The sequence below is a fragment of the Monodelphis domestica genome, chromosome 2, assembly GCF_027887165.1.
Source record: "Monodelphis domestica isolate mMonDom1 chromosome 2, mMonDom1.pri, whole genome shotgun sequence".
Classification (NCBI taxonomy): Eukaryota; Metazoa; Chordata; class Mammalia; order Didelphimorphia; family Didelphidae; genus Monodelphis; species Monodelphis domestica.
In genome coordinates this window covers 121,019,870-121,036,643 of record NC_077228.1, presented here as the reverse complement: position 1 = coordinate 121,036,643, position 16,774 = coordinate 121,019,870, and the positions used below count along the sequence as shown (strand labels likewise).

The 16,774-nt window shown below is 38.5% G+C and overlaps 1 protein-coding gene across 1 annotated transcript; it reads left to right on the top strand.

Annotated features, from left to right (window-relative positions):
• The first annotated feature begins 794 nt into the window (after positions 1–794).
• On the top strand, positions 795–6,431 carry LOC130456896 (serine/threonine/tyrosine-interacting protein-like). The gene is made up of 2 exons (XM_056814625.1): positions 795–831; positions 5,683–6,431. Exons 1-2 carry the CDS (start codon positions 795–797, stop codon positions 6,429–6,431), a joined length of 786 nt encoding a protein of 261 aa, XP_056670603.1.
• Positions 6,432–16,774: the final 10,343 nt, after the last annotated feature.

Genomic DNA, 16,774 nt, shown 5'->3' with positions numbered 1-16,774 from the left:
TTCACATGCATTATTCCATCTGATCCTTCGAACAATCTTCTGTGGCTGGCAGTACAAGTGCCACAATCTTTCTTTTACAGATAAGGACACTAAGGTTCCAAGAGACCATTGGATCCTGGATTTAGAGTTGGAAGAGATCTTAGAGATGATCAAGTCTGACAGTAAATGAGGTGGGATTCAGAATCTGGTCTATGCTGCCTTTTGTGAAGGGAAAGTGACTTGCCTGAGATCACAAGACTAATAAATAGCAAGAGCAGGATTCCTTATTCCACCTTCTGGTCCCTCCAAACCTGGGGAGGAGAAGACTCACTACAATGGCTTAGAGTAAAGCTTCTCGATCTCTACAAAACAGGGGAGGAAGTGAATTATCTTAGTCGCTAGTGGCAAGGGGTAGTATAAGAACCCAAGTGTGATGAGGGAAGTCTTGCCTAGTCTCTTGAGAATAACTGCTAAACAAAAACCTCAGTCCTAGCCCTCTCTAACTCAGCCACAGTTCTCACAATTCTATTTCTTCCTGGCACATCTCCAGTGTATAGTGTGTTGTTGTGTTGTAGTGTCATATTGTGTGGAAAGCGACATAGCTGGGGTTTGTTGCACACACAGAGAAAGGAGTGTCTGGAGGGCTGCCAGAATTCCACAGGGTGAGGAGAATGGAAGAAGTCTGGAGCGAGGAGGAATAACCAGCTGGGGTCTTGTAGCTCTGTGGTAGACCATTAACCTCCACTTCCTCTGATTGTATGGTTTACTTCTTGAGAATCCTTTATACTGTTCTCCCCAGCTCCTACCATCACAACATGTGCCCCATTCTCTCCAGAGACCTTGTGGTTGAAGGTTTGTATACTGTTGCTCCACAGCTGATATTCGTGGACATCACTGCAGATGTACACAGATGAACTGATTCTCTCCCTTGTATAAACCCCATTCAAAAGAGTGGCTCTGATCCACAGTAGCCCATGTTACTGAATCATTCATTTTTCAGAGGAGTGTGAATTGCACCAACAACTTCAGGGACTAGAAGATATTTTTACCTAGTCTTAGCTAAAAGAAGATCAGATTTTTTAAATCCTGAGACTGAGATTGGAGCTAGAAAATTTGACTACCTCTTCTCAAATCAATTCTTTCCTGGATGATTTTTATTTTGGAATGTTTGGGGTGGAAGTAAAAGAATATAGCACTTGGGATTCTTTGTTGCAGGAATCTGAGGACCTAGGTTCAAATCCCACTTCTGCTACAGTGTGTCCTAGAGACAAATCATCAAGTCGCTTAATATTTCTCAATTGTGAAAATGGAGTTGAACAAGATGTTGTCTAAAGTTTCCTCCAGCTTGAAATCCTCCAATCTTATTAATTCCCAGAAAGACTGTCAAAGACTTCTTGTAAGATACATGTCTATGACTAGCTACCCTCCTACACATAAAGTTTCCTATTATATCTAAGGAAAGTCTACCAGATTTTTTTTTGTCTTTTTAAACTAAGGATGTACTTATTTGTGTGGGATTGGAATACATTTGCATGATGAATTTAAAAGTACCCCAAGTTCAAGTAGTTTCAAGACAACTTAATTTGTACAATTTACTGTACTTTGTATTCAAACCCAAGGTGAAGGACTAAACACAAATGAAATACATAACAGGTTTGTAAACTTCAAGAGAAAAGTGGAGGTATGGGTAGAGGGGTATGTGGGTAGAGGAATTAACCTTTAGGAAACTGAAGTGATTGCCATGCCAACTCCCACCAAAGAACTGAAAGTCATTCGACCCACAGGGAAAAGCAGACTAAGGGAGTCTTTTATACCTATCATTCTCCTGACACTTCTCAGATTCCCCTTTGTTTGCTTTCTTCCATTAGCAGAGCAAACAAAGAGTTGATCATAAGTATGAAATCAATGTTAAAGCTTATTCATTCATTCATTTACTCATTCACTCACTCCATTCATTCACTCATTTGTTCCATTCTAGAAATGCCTCAGACATATCACTTCTAAGGTCTTCAATTTCAAGATGAAGGTTTAAACTAGCTGATTTCTTGAGTCATAGCTTTGTCATTTATTTACTAGAAGCATGATTTGTGGAAAGTCTCTTAACTTTCCTGATCTTTAGTTTCCACATTTGTAAAAAGGGCATTGTAAACAGTGATGAAATAAAAAGTTTCAGAGAAAGCTAGAAGAACTATATGAACTGAAGAAAATGAACTAGAAGACTTTATAGAATATAATAGCATTTTTTAAGTGAACAACTTTGAAAGATTTTTAAACTCTGATCAATGCAGTGACCAACCAATGATGAAATATGCTACCCACCATATGTAAAGGGAGTTGCACATTTTTTGAACAAGGTCAATATGGGAATTTATTTTACTTGAATATGTATATGTATACAATATATAATTATATATTTCCTACAAAAATTTTAAAATATTTTAATGGGAGAAAGAGGCAGATATAAAAAGAAGAGAAAATAAATATTTATTAACCATGTAAGTAAATTAGGGAGAAAGGGCATTCTAATACGTCTGCTTCTTAAACAGTTATTGTGATGATCATCTGAGAAAATAAAACACTTCATAACAATAAAATTCTATATGAATGCAAGCCATAATTTTAACCTACTGCCTTGGGTTATGGAAAATATCCAGGCTCATAGAGATAGAATAGAATTAGGACTGGGTCAAAAGCATCACCTTTAGATGATGTCTATTTGTTCTCTCCTTTCACTTACTAAGCATAAGTAGGATTAGTAATACCATTTCTCAAGTTTCTTTGTTCTAACCTCATTATAGTAGTATAAACTAATCAATCAGTTAACAAGTATTAAGTGCTTACTAGGTGATAAGTGGGCTAACTAAGTAGCCAATGGTTAGAGCTGCCATCAAGAAGACTTGAGTTCAAACCTAGCTTCAGACATTTATTTGCTGTGTGACCTTGGGCAAGTCCCAGAGCCCTGTTTGCCCCAGTTTCCTCATCTGTAAAATGAGATAGAGGAGGAAATGCCAAACTATTCTTGTATCTTTGTCAAGAAAACCCCAAATGAGGTCACAAAGAGTCAGAAACAACTGGAATGACTAGACAACAACTATAATCAATTCTAGGGATATAAAGAACAACAAAAAAAGTGATTTCTTTCTCCAAAAAGTTTATTTTTAAGGAGCTAGATACTTGTATGATGCAAGTAGAGTTGATAAAAGATAAGAAAGGTACTAGCAGCTAGGTTTATTGGATAAGGCCTAGGAAGAGAAGAGGGTATTGAGGCATGCCTTAAAGGAATACAAGGGCTTCCAAAAACAAAGATGGGAGGTGAAATCTTCCAAACATGAAGGACAGCCAGTGCAAAGGCTTGGGAATGCAAAATGGAGAAATAAACTATGATATGTGAGAAAGAGCAAGTGGGCCAGTATAACTGTATTAGAGACTGTTTGGAGGACAGTAAAGTATAAGACCAGAAAGGTAGGAAGGGGCCAGGTTGTGAAGAGTTTTACATGCCAAACAGAACACTTTATATTTGATACTAGAGCTAAGTGAGCCACTGGAATTTATTGAATCAGGGAGTGCCATGGTGTGGTAGGCCAGGCAGGACTCAGGCCAGTTCCCTAGTAGTTTAGGTCTGAAATTGGAGCAAATTCAAACTCTCTGTAATCCATCTGTATCAAGGATATCTCTGTGGTTTGCAGCAGGGGCATGAATAGATATATCTCTATTGTCTCCTCCCTCTACCCAGAAAGGCTTCAAGCTGCTCTAAGAGCAACTGGTCACCCTGCTCTCCTCAGAGAGAAAGTACAAGGCTACAGTTATATCTATTAGCTCTTTTTGCTTTTTCAAAAATTAAAGTTAGTTTTTTTCCTCCCACTTCAAAAATAATTAGTCTAGAGAATGTAATTTTCATATCCAAGCTAAATTCTTTGTATTTTGTAATGGGAAAATGGGCGGCCCAATCTTTATAACCAAGATTTGATTCTTATCCCACCAAATACCAGTTCCACAATGAACACACATAGAAAATGACAAATAAACCTATTTATCCAAATTGATAAGCAAACCTAAATCAATAAAAACACATGAGGATTTACACCAGACAATACAGTTCGTTTGGAAGGACTCCTGTCATTGGAAAGGAGAACTCAACTCATTGAAGAGTCCTAGATCTCACCCAAAGAGAAATTCTTAGAGGTCTCTAATGTGTAAATTGGGAATAGAGATATGATTGAAGTTCTAAATGTCTGCTTCCTCCCTGAGGTTTCATTGACCTGAAGAGAACTTGGCATTATTCACCTTCCTCTCTAGAAGCTAGAAGTCAGAAGACCTGGAAGCCACCGACCAAAGCCAAAGAGACTAAGTAGTCCCATGTCTCTCCCCTCTTTAGCCAACTGCATCCCAGATGCTAGCCAGGGACAGTAATCTACATCAATGATGAGGAGAAAGTCCTATGCAATTGACCCTTTAAACTAGGATTACAAGTCTAGTGGATAACAAAGGGTTTACTGAGTTAGGGGAAGGACATCCATATAATAAAAAGGGGGGGAAAAGTATTGTTTTGGTTGAGCAAGGTGTGAAAATGGAATTATCCTCCCTTTGTGTGTGTATGTTTTTTTTTTTATTTAGTCAAATACTTGGAGAAAGGAAGTTAACACACTCAGAGACAGGAATTTGATCCCACAGGCACTGCCCCTGGGGCAGTGCCAGACTAATCAAGAAATTATGATTGGTTCCTGAGGTATGACATGGGATGGGAGAGAGCTGATGGGTGGAGAAACCTGCATATAAGGGGAACCCAGAGACTGCTACGCCTCTTTAGTGTTGGTGACTGGCTTGAGTTGGTGATACTCTGGCTGGAGATACTGTCTTGGATTGGTGACATTCTTGCTGAAGCCTCAAACTCTTGGGGATGGAGACTTCTGTTTAGAGATTGGGACCTGAGAGAGGCTTTATCTGTGGTGGTGAGCTGGATTTCATTGGATCAGCACTTAGGGTAGGCTAGACACTTTTCTACCTCCTTCCTACATTTCCCTCTCTACTATTTCTATTTTAATTAAACTAAATTGTTAAAGCTACTAACAGCCTCATAATTTAATTTTTAATTATTACAATTGGTGACCACACCCTTTTTACCGCTTACAAAAGGATCCCAATGTAGTTCATGCCGCTAGTCTACACTTGAAGTAAGATGGAAGAGTTGTAATGCTTTATTTTTTAAAACCCTTATCTTCCTCTTAGAATCAATAATGTGTATTGCCAGAAAAGCAGTAAAGACCAGGCAATGGGGTTTAAGTGACTTGCCCACTGTCAAACAGCTCAGAAGTGCCTGAGGACAGATTTGAACACTGGATCTCCCATCCCAGGGTCTCAAATCCCCCGAGGCACCTAGCTACTCCCAAATTAAAGACCTTTTAAGGAAATACTTGGCAAAAGGGAAAGGGTACACTTTAGGACACTGTTCTCACTAGATTGTGGATGAGGAGGTCGGAGAATAAAAACCTAAAGCATGTCAGTTGTCTGATGTCTTTCCATGAAGTCTTTATTTTCCTTGCGTGCCAGTCTCTGTCGCATTAATTTATGAATTGAAGGCGTGAGGATAGGTATTAAGTGGAAGCCAGTGGGGGAAGGGGCGGAGCAATACCATAGCCACTGGGATGCTTTAAAAAGTCAGGTGGTCTCAGTAGACTCTCATTCTCTCTACTTCTGGACCTCCAGCTCTCTTCGCACCTTCCAATGGACCGCCCCAGCTGCATGAGGACTCACCTGCCAGATACCAGACCTTCTCCTACATAGCCAGGTATCAGAAACACTTTCTGATGGAGTTGCCCTGCCTCCCACTGTGCAGAGACAAAGATGTGGAGTTTTGGACCTACTTCAAGAGGAGAGAGATGCAGGAAATCGTACCTAGATTATTTCTTGGTCCATATTCTTCTGCCTCGAAAAACAAGCTCCCTGAACTGCAGAAACTTGGAACAACCCATGTCATATGCATAAGGCAAAGCCTTGAAGCAAAGTTTATACAGCCAAACTTTCCGCAATTCTTGAAGTATTTAGTCTTGGATGTTGAAGATAATCCAGCTGAAAACATAATGGACTTTTTACCCGCAAGTAAAGAATTTACTGATGGAAGTTTGCAAGCAGGAGGAAAAGTATTTGTCCATGGAAACGCAGGATTATCCAGGAGCGCTGCCTTGGTTATTGCATACAGAATGGAAACGTTTCGAATGACATTCAATGATGCTTTTCTCCACGTGAAAGGAAGAAGGTACTGTATTTGTCCTAACGATGGATTTATCCACCAGCTTCGGGAATATGAAGCCATCAATCTTGCAAAATTAACTGCGCAGATATCACCACCGGAACAGGGAAGATCTTTATCTTTTCTATCTGGTAATAGTGGCAATTTGAAGGGAAGGCACGAAGAAGAAGAAGAATTTGGGAATAAAAGAATGACAGTTGAATAGACTGGATGATAGTCCCTCAGACCAGCATTGCAAGTATTGGAATTCCTGTTTGTCACAGGGAAAAATACATTAGTACCATAGAATAGTAAATAAATAAAATAATTGTTTCTTTTCTAGTACATTTTGCTTCCAAGTGTTTATTTCTATGGCTTTTAGAAGAATATGATGAACTTGACTAAATATCACTGATTGTTTCATTCTTTTTTTAATACTTTATACTTTCATTCAAGATTTTGTGCACTTTCCAAGAAGTTTTATTACAATAATGCACTTTGCATACTTGGTATTTCTTTCTTTGGGTTATTTAAAACTATTTCACTAAAATAAAATTTCACAAAAAAAAGGTAAGTTGGGGATATTTCTTTCCAAAGTCATTTGGTTAATTCAGTAGCAGTTTACTTAATAACATTTTGATTAAACAAACTAAAATTAGACTGTGTAATCCAGTGGCATCAAACTCAAATAGAAATGGGTGGGGAAGGGAGAGGAATATTACTAAACTATACATGGGTTATTTACTTAGAAAATCACATATTCACATTATCTATGTTCTTGTGTATTTTTATTTGTTTTGTTAAATATTTTACAATTATATTTTAATCTGGTTTGGACCAGACTGAGGAGCAATGCCATGTGTTCCACAGGTCTGAAGTAGTCTATTTTGACTCTGGCAACTTGCTTAACTGCTGTCTACCTCAATTTCCTTATCTGTAAACTATGGATAAGAGTAGTACTTATCTCCAAGGGTTATTGTGAGTATAAAATGAGAAAATATTTGTGAAGTGTTTTGCAAATTGTAAAAATACCATATAAATGGTTCTGTTGTTGCTGTTTAATACAAGTGTGACCCTAAAAGAAATAGCAAAATTTATATTTTGTGATCCATTAGTAGCAATGCTACTGTAGGCAAATCTTTTAACTTTTATTTCATAGTTACAATAAAATGTTATCTCCAGATTTACTGATTTTTAAAAACTTTTTATTTAAAATTATATTATCCCTATTTTCCAGATGAGGAAACTGATCCAGAAGGGTGAAATGTGGCCAATATTTGCAAAGCTAGTGTACTCTCTGCTGCTTTCTCTGCTTCTGAATCCTCCCTTGGCTCTTTTTCCACTTTTTTTTTGTCAAGCATGACTCCTCTGCCCTCATTTTCCAGTCTGAGGGGTGTCTAGCTCCATACTATAGCTCTCCTGCCTCAGAGCCCCTGGGGCTGGTCCACTGGAGTGGCAGGTGGTGGGGAAAAGCCAGTATGTCTAATTGGAAGGTAGGAATGACAGAATAGACCAAAGCGTGGTTTGGCTGAAAAGACAAAGGGAAGTGTCATTTCCCAGTTGTCAGCATGCTCTCGCTCGGGAAACACAGTGTTTCCCACTTTTCAATATGTAGGAGTCCATAGGTCATAGGAATAGGAGAGCATCAGGCTTGGGCTGAATGCATCTCCATAGAAAGAAACTATGTTCGTGCGCTCTCCCTTCTATAGCCATTCCTAATGAAGATTAGAAGCATCATTATCACACAGATTATTAACTCTTTCTGTAAGCATGGACCCTTTTGACTCAACACTTCAAAGATCTGTGATTTACCCTTATGGGCATTCCCTTCACCAGCACAGATCACCACCCCAAAATATTTTATGGGATGGTTTCCTGACATTTCCGTAATGATACTCATCTCTTTAGCTAAACAGACAACATATAGCTATATAATTTGACTTCTACCCTATACATGAAGCCTTTCCAGTTGCATTGGAGCTGCTTGTGCTTCATGGTCATGGCCTTTGAAAAGCTCATGGGGTCACCTCCTGCCACAGACAAGTGGAAATTTGGCAAGTATGCCAGCATACTTCATACCGGTGTTTCACGCTTCATTCCAATGAGGTCCTTTGACTTTCTCAGGGTCACACAGGAAGTAGGTGGCAGAACAGGGATCAGGACTCAGGTCTTCTGACTCCCAATCAAGTTTTTTTCCCCCCACTATAACAACCTGCTTGAGGACCAGATAAGTTTAGTGACTTTTCCAAGGTCAGATAAATGGTAAGTAAAGAATGAAGGTCAACCCAGTTCCTCTGACTCTTCATTCATAGGTTTTTTCCACTGTACTCTATATTAGATTCTCATTTCAACAATCTATTGTTTGTATGGAAACTGGATAATATTTCTAACTGCATATTATAATAATAATGGCAAACATATTATGTAGCATCCTTTATGTGATAGACATTGTGCACTATGCTTTATAATTATTATCTCATTTAATCCTCACAATAACCCTGGCAGGTAGGTGCTATTGTTGTCCCCATTTTATAGTTGAGGAAACTGATTTGTCCAAGGTCACAATAGTAAGTGTTTGAGGTCACATTTGAATTCAGACCTTCCTGATTCTAGGCCCAAGCCTTTATCCCCCAAACCACCTTGTTGTCTCATATATCATCATATTAATGGGTATTTTTTAATGCTAAGTCCTCATTCATTCCATGGTATGAGATTCCTTGCTCCTCAAGAATACAGCAACAGAAATATTGTTTGAAGAATGACTTGTACATGTCTACCTCCAGAGAAAGAACTGTTAAGTAGAAATAATCAAGGCACAGTTTTATACAGATATAAATCTTTTTGTTTGATGCCTTCTCTAATGTCAGGAGAGGTGGTGAAGAAGGGAAGGAGTTACCTAGGGATTTTAAAATAATAAACAAATAGATAAATACATTTTTTTAATTCCTGCCCCTCACCTGCATTGACCATGGTCAATGCCTTGTACATAGTGGATAACTTGAGCAGCTAAGATGGCCATTTACTTGACTATTATTCCTCCATGTCTGCAGGCACTTCATTTGCCAGAAGTCCATATTTATTTCTTTTAATAATCAGTGTTCTAGGGATTGGCACTGATCCTTATTACAGAGAAATTTTGAACTAAAATGAAGTCCTAGTGACAAAAAATAAAATAAAATATTGTCTCAGTTTGATGTCTAATGGTCACTTAGTCAACAGTAATTTATTAAGCACTCACTATGTTCTGATTTTTAATACACTGAAACTAATTGGAAATCTATCACAGGAAAAGTGGCATGAGGGTGGTCCAAAAGTTTCTGATGTTTTCAGGTAGAACGTGGTGTCTGAGAGGACAAGATGGAATCTTGGAGATCATCTTATTAAAAAATCACCACCCCTTCCCAATCATTTTACAAATGAGGCTTAGACAAATTTACTAGCTTGTCCAAAGTGATACAGCCAGTAGTCATAAGAGTTAAGATTCAAACTTCAAATCCATTGCCCCCTGAACTCTAATCTGCTGTTGCTACAGGAGTATAGAACAATAGGTTACAATGGAAACCATCCTAGATTTGAAGTAAGTTGATTTTTTTTTAATATATTTTATTTGATCATTTCCAAGCATTATTCGTTAAAGACATAGATCATTTTCTTTTCCTCCCCCCCCCACCCCCCATAGCCGACGCGTAAGTCCACTGGGCATTAGATGTTTTCTTGATTTGAACCCATTGCTTTGTTGATAGTATTTGCATTAGAGTGTTCATTTAGAGTCTATCCTCTGTCATGTCCCCTCAACCTCTGTATTCAGGCAGTTGCTTTTTCTCGGTGTTTCCACTCCCATAGTTTATCCTTTGTTTATGAATGGTGTTTTTTTCTCCTGGGTCCCTGCAAGTTGTTCAGGGACATTACACCACCACCAATGGAGAAGTCCATTATGTTCGATGATACCACAGTGTGTTTGTCTCTGTGTACAATGTTCTCCTGGTTCTGCTCCTCTCGCTCTGCATCACTTCCTGGAGGTTGTTCCAGTCTCCATGGAACTTCTCCACTTTATTATTCCTTTTAGCACAATAGTACTCCATCACCAACATATACCACAGTTTGTTCAGCCATTCCCCAATTGATGGGCATCCCCTCATTTTCCAGTTTTGGGCCACCACAAAGAGCGCAGCTATGAATATTTTTGTACAAGTCTTTGTGTCCATTATCTCTTTGGGGTACAGACCCAGCAGTGCTATGGCTGGGTCAAAGGGTAGATATTCTTTTAGCACCCTTTGGGCATAGTTCCAAATTGCTCTCCAGAATGGTTGGATCAGTTCACAGCTCCACCAGCAATGAATTAATGTCCCTATTTTGCCACATCCCCTCCAGCATTCATTACTTTCCTTTGCTGTTATGTTAGCCAATCTGCTAGGTGTGAGGTGATACCTCAGAGTTGTTTTGATTTGCATCTCTCTGATTATAAGAGATGTAGAACACTTCTTCATGTGCTTGTTAATAGTTTTGATTTCTTTATCTGAGAACTGCCTATCCATGTCCCTTGCCCATTTATCAATTGGAGAATGGCTTGATTTTTTGTACAATTGATTTAGTTCTTTATAAATATGAGTAATTAAACCTTTGTCAGATGTTTCTATGAAGATTTTTTCCCAATTTGTTGTTTCCCTTCTGATTTTAGTTATATTGGTTTTGTTTGTACAAAAGCTTTTTAGTTTGATGTAGTCAAAATTATTTATTTTACATTTTGTGATTCTTTCTATATCTTGCTTGGTTTTAAAACCTTTCCCCTCCCAAAGGTCTGACATGTATACTATTCTGTGTTTACCCAATTTACTTATGGTTTCCTTCTTTATGTTTAAGTCACTCACCCATTTTGAATTTATCTTGGTGTAGGGTGTGAGGTGTTGATCTATTCCTAGTCTCTCCCACACTGTCTTCCAATTTTCCCAGCAGTTTTTATCGAATAGTGGATTTTTGTCCCAAAAGCTGGGATCTTTGGGTTTATCGTATACTGTCTTGCTGAGGTCGCTTTCCCCCAGTCTATTCCACTGATCTTCCTTTCTGTTTCTTAGCCAGTACCAAATTGTTTTGATGACTGCTGCTTTGTAATATAGTTTTAGGTCAGGGACTGCAAGGCCCCCATCATATGTGTTTTTTTTCATTATTTCCCTGGATATCCTTGATCTTTTGTTCTTCCAAATGAACTTTGTTATGGTTTTTTCTAAATCAGTGAAGAAGTATTTTGGTAGTTCAATGGGTATGGCACTAAATAGATAAATAAGTTTGGGTAGGATGGTCATTTTTATTATATTGGCTCGTCCTATCCATGAGCAGTTAATGTTTTTCCATTTGTTCAAGTCTAGTTTTAGTTGTGTGGCGAGTGTTTTGTAGTTGTGTTCATATAGTTCCTGTGTTTGTCTTGGGAGGTAGATTCCTAGGTATTTTATTTTGTCTAAGGTGATTTTGAATGGGATTTCTCTTTCTAGTTCTTGCTGCTGAGCTGTGTTGGAGATATATAGAAAAGCTGATGATTTATGTGGGTTTATTTTGTATCCTGCAACTTTGCTAAAGTTGTTGATTATTTCAATTAGCTTTTTGGTTGAATCTCTAGGATTCTTTAAGTAGACCATCATGTCATCCGCAAAGAGTGATAACTTGGTCTCCTCCTTGCCTATTTTGATGCCTTCAATTCCTTTATCTTCTCTAATTGCTACTGCTAGTGTTTCTAGTACAATGTCAAATAGTAGAGGTGATAATGGGCATCCTTGTTTCACTCCTGATCTTATTGGGAATGCATCTAGTTTATCCCCATTGCAGATGATATTAGCTGTTGGTTTTAGATATATACTGTTTATTATTTTTAGGAATGACCCTTCTATTCCTATGCTTTCTAGTGTTTTTAATAGGAATGGGTGTTGTATTTTATCAAAGGCTTTTTCTGCATCTATTGAAATAATCATGTGATTCTTGCTAGTTTGCTTGTTGATGTGGTCAATTATGTGGATGGTTTTCCTAATGTTGAACCAGCCCTGCATCCCTGGTATGAATCCTACTTGATCATGGTGAATGATCCTTCTGATCACTTGCTGGAGTCTTTTTGCTAGTATCCTATTTAAGATTTTTGCATCTATATTCATTAGGGAGATTGGCCTATAGTTTTCTTTCTCTGTTTTTGACCTGCCTGGTTTTGGAATCAGTACCATGTTTGTGTCGTAAAAGGAGTTTGGTAGAACTCCCTCTTTGCTTATTATGTCAAATAGTTTGTATAGTATTGGGATTAACTGTTCTCTGAATGTTTGATAGAATTCACAGGTGAATCCATCAGGCCCTGGGGACTTTTTCTTAGGAAGTTCTTTGATGGCTTGTTGGATTTCAATTTCTGATATGGGATTATTTAGGAATTCTATTTCCTCTTCTGTTAGTCTAGGCAGTTTGTATTTTTGTATATATTCATCCATTTCTCCTAAATTGGTGTATTTATTGCCATATAATTGGGCAAAGTAATTTCTAATGATTGCCTTAATTTCCTCCTCATTGGAGGTGCTGTCCCCCTTTTCATCTTTAATGCTGTGAATTTGCTTTTCTTCCTTCCTTTTTTTAACTAGATTGACCAGTACCTTGTCTATTTTGTTTGTTTTTTCAAAGTACCAGCTTCTTGTCTCATTTATTAAATCAATAGTTCTATCACTTTCGATTTTATTAATTTCTCCCTTAATTTTTAGGATTTCTAATTTGGTTTTCTGCTGGGGGTTTTTAATTTGATCGCTTTCCAGTTTTTTCATTTGCATTTCCAATTGATTGATCTCTGCTCTCCCTTGTTTGTTAATATAAGCATTCAGGGATATGAATTTACCTCTGATTACCGCTTTGGCTGCATCCCAAAAGGTTTGAAAGGATGTTTCGCCATTGTCATTTTCCTTGATGAAATTATTAATTGTTTCTATGATTTCTTCTTTAACTAAACGGTTTTGGAGTATCATATTGTTTAATTTCCAATTGGTTTTAGATTTGGTTTTCCATGTACCATTACTAATCATTATTTTTATTGCCTTGTGATCTGAGAAGGCTGCATTCATTATTTCTGCTTTTTTGCATTTGTGTGCTATGTTTCTGTGACCTAATGTATGGTCAATTTTTGTGAATGTGCCATGTGGTGCTGAGAAGAAGGTGTATTCCTTTTTATCCCTATTTATTTTTCTCCATATGTCTATTAATTCTAATTTTTCTAAGATTTCATTCACTTCTTTTACCTCTTTCTTATTTATTTTTTGATTTGATTTATCTAAATTTGATAATGGTTGGTTTAAGTCTCCCACTAGTATGGTTTTATTGTCTATTTCTTCCTTAAATTCTCCTAGTTTCTCCATTAGAAATTTGGGTGCTATATTATTTGGTGCATACATATTGATTAATGATATTTCCTCATTGTCTATAGTCCCTTTTAACAAAATATAATTACCTTCCCTATCCCTTTTGATCAGGTCTATTTTTGCATTGGCTTTATCAGATATCATGATTACCACTCCTGCCTTCTTTCTATCAGTTGAAGCCCAGAAGGTCTTACTCCATCCTTTAATTCTGACCTTGTGGGTGTCAACCCGCCTCATGTGTGTTTCTTGAAGACAACATATGGTAGGGTTTTGGATTCTAATCCATTCTGCTATTCGTCTACGTTTTATGGGTGAGTTCATCCCATTCACGTTCAAAGTTATGATTGTCATTTGTGGACTCCCTGGCATTTTGATTGCCTTCCCTAATTCTAACCTTTTCTTCTTTGGCTCTACCTTTTAGTCCAGTGATTTACTTTGAAACAGTCCCCCTTGTCCCCTCCCTTGATGTTTCCCTTTTTAGTCCCTCCCTTTTTGTTCCCTCCCCCTCCCCCCTCTCTTTCCCTCCCTTTTTGTTCTCCCTCTCCCCCTCCCCCCCTTGGTTTTCCCTTCTCCTTACCCTTGTTGGGTAAGATAGAATTCAAGATCCCAATGGATCTGGATGTTTTTCCCTCTCAGAGCTGATTTCCCTGAGATTGAGGTTTAAGTACCCCCCCCCTCTCTTCCTCTCCTTCTTATAGGAGTTTTCTTCCCCTCCCCTTCCCATGTGAATCTTTGTGTGAGAATGATTATTCTATTTGGTCTTTCTTTACCCCCTATTTATACATTACATTTTCCCCACATGTTAGTATACATAGGTTGATATAAATGTACTCCTTATAGAAGAGAGTTTGAGTTAAAGAAGAAGATAACATTTTCCCCTTTCCTTAATATTTACCTTTTCAGGTATTCCTTGCTCTTTGATTTTCGGTATCAAACTTTCCACAGAGCTCTGGTCTTTTCTTTGCAAAAAGTTGGAAGTCTTCTATTTTGTTGAATGCCCATACTTTCCCTTGGAAGTATATAGTCAGTTTTGCTGGGTAGCTGATTCTTGGTTGGAGACCCAGCTCTCTTGCCTTTCTGAAGATCATGTTCCATGCCTTACGATCATTCAGAGTAGAACTTGCAAGGTCTTGTGTGACCCTGATTGGCATTCCTTTATATCTAAATTGTCTTTTTCTGGCTTCCTGTAGGATTTTTTCTTTTGTTTGATAGCTTTGGAATTTGGCAATTACATTCCTGGGAGTTGTCTTTTGGGGGTTTAGTGTAGAAGGTGTTCTGTGAGCTCTGTCAGTGGCTGTATTGCCCCCTTGTTCTAGAATCTCTGGGCAATTTTCTTTGATTATATCTTGTATCACCATGTCCAGTTTGGTGTTTATTTCTGGCTTTTCTGGGAGTCCAATTATTCTTAAATTATCCCTTCTCCCCCTATTTTCCAGATCTATCACCTTGTCGGTGAGATATTTTATGTTCTCTTCTAATTTCTTGGTATTTTGGCTTTGCTTTATTGATTCTTGCTCTTTTACACGATCGTTGTCTTCCAGCTGCCTGATTCTGGCCTTTAAAGCCTGGTTTTCTTTTACAGTTTGGTCAAACTGGTTTTGTAGATGCGTGAATTTCTTTTGCATTATTTCCAACTTTTCCTCCCAGAAGGCTTCCATCTTTTTGGTCATTTCTGATTCAAATTCTTCATAGGTTTGTGGAGAGTTTCCATTTCCTTTGGAAGGTTTTGGAGCATTTTCTTTTATATTATCTTCTGTCTGCTCTGTATTTTGTATTTTGGCTCCATAGAATGTGTCCAAAGTCGCCCCTTTCTTCTTATTTTTCTTGGTATTTTGGGGCTTCTGTGGTTCTGTGGAGTTTGCCATTTCTGAATGTGGAGGATTAGTTTTTCTTGTCTCTGTCTGGTGTTCAGAGGCAGTCCTGGGCAGATGGTTCTATGAGCTTTCCCTGGGTTAAACTGAATATGCCTCACTGGAACTGGATTGGAAGGGTCGGACCACGAGGCCACACTCTCCCCCTGGCTCGCTTTCCGGAAGTTGCCTTCAGAATCGCTGGCCGTGAGGCTGTTTCGTCGGCCTGCGGGGGGGATGGGCTGCAGCTTTCCCAAGCTCTAGGGCAAGGACTTTCACTGAGACTTGGATAGCAGGATCCAGCCCGTGAGGCTGTCTTGCCCGCCCTGAGGGTTGCTGTTGTTTCAACCAGCTCTCTGCAGCGGAAGCCCCAGGCAGTAACTTTCACCGGGACTGTAGAAGGCCCTGAGGGTTCTGCTCTCTGAGCCCGGCCGGGCTGCGGCTTCCGGGAGCCTTGGACTCTGCGCTCCTACCCCTGAGGTCCGAGTGATCTCGGGTTCTGGCTTTTAAGGGGAGCCGTACCTTTTGAACCGGGTCCAGGTCCAGGAGGAGGGTTCCCAGGGTCTGTGCTGTTGATCGTTTTGAATTTCGGCGCCTTAGGAGCTTATCGTTTGAGATCGGTCGGGAAGGGTTTTCCGGAGATCTGAGCTTTAGCTTTCTCTAAGCCGCCATCTTAACCGGAAGTGAAGTAAGTTGATTTTTAAAAATATTCTTTTAATTCTCTTATAACCCATGTGACTCACTTATTGTATTGAATCCTCCGTTACTTGTTTGTAAAATGAGGAGCTTGAACTTAATGATCTTTATGGACTTTTCTAGCTCTCAATCTGTGTCCCTGTGATCTCTTTTTAGCAACTAAAATTGGAGAAAATACACAATGAGAAATAGCTGCAGTGAATTCAGTAGCTCTTTTAATGTAGAAAAATCTAGAGTTTTATTAATCTTAATGCCTTTGCAAAATGAAATATATATATATATATGTACATGTGAGCCATTTTTAGCAGTTATATTTACTTATTTATCATTTAATAAGATGGATGCTGGGATATGGATTCACAGATCTCTTGCAATAACACTGGATCCCTGCTGTGAAAGAGAATTCTTTACTTTATTGTTTATCCTGCGTTAACACTAACTTAAGTACCTCACTAGATTATGAAGACAGGATTAACTCTCCTTTGTCTTCCTTTTGATTGAATTAACACAAGATTGAACTAGGTGGAGGAGCTCACAAACTACTTAGTGTATTCACAACCTACCTAGAGCTAGGTGAGAAGCCAGCAAGATACTTGGAGAGCTCCACCCTTTTTTCTAATTCAAACAGTCAGGAACTTGCGAATTCTTTTAAG

Coding starts and splice junctions, on each gene's coding strand:
- LOC130456896 (XM_056814625.1), top strand. CDS start 795: ATGTGCCCCATTCTCTCCAGAGACCTTGTGGTTGAAG. Junction 832..5,682: donor CAGAGACCTTGTGGTTGAAG/GTTTGTATACTG, acceptor CTGGACCTCCAG/CTCTCTTCGCACCTTCCAAT.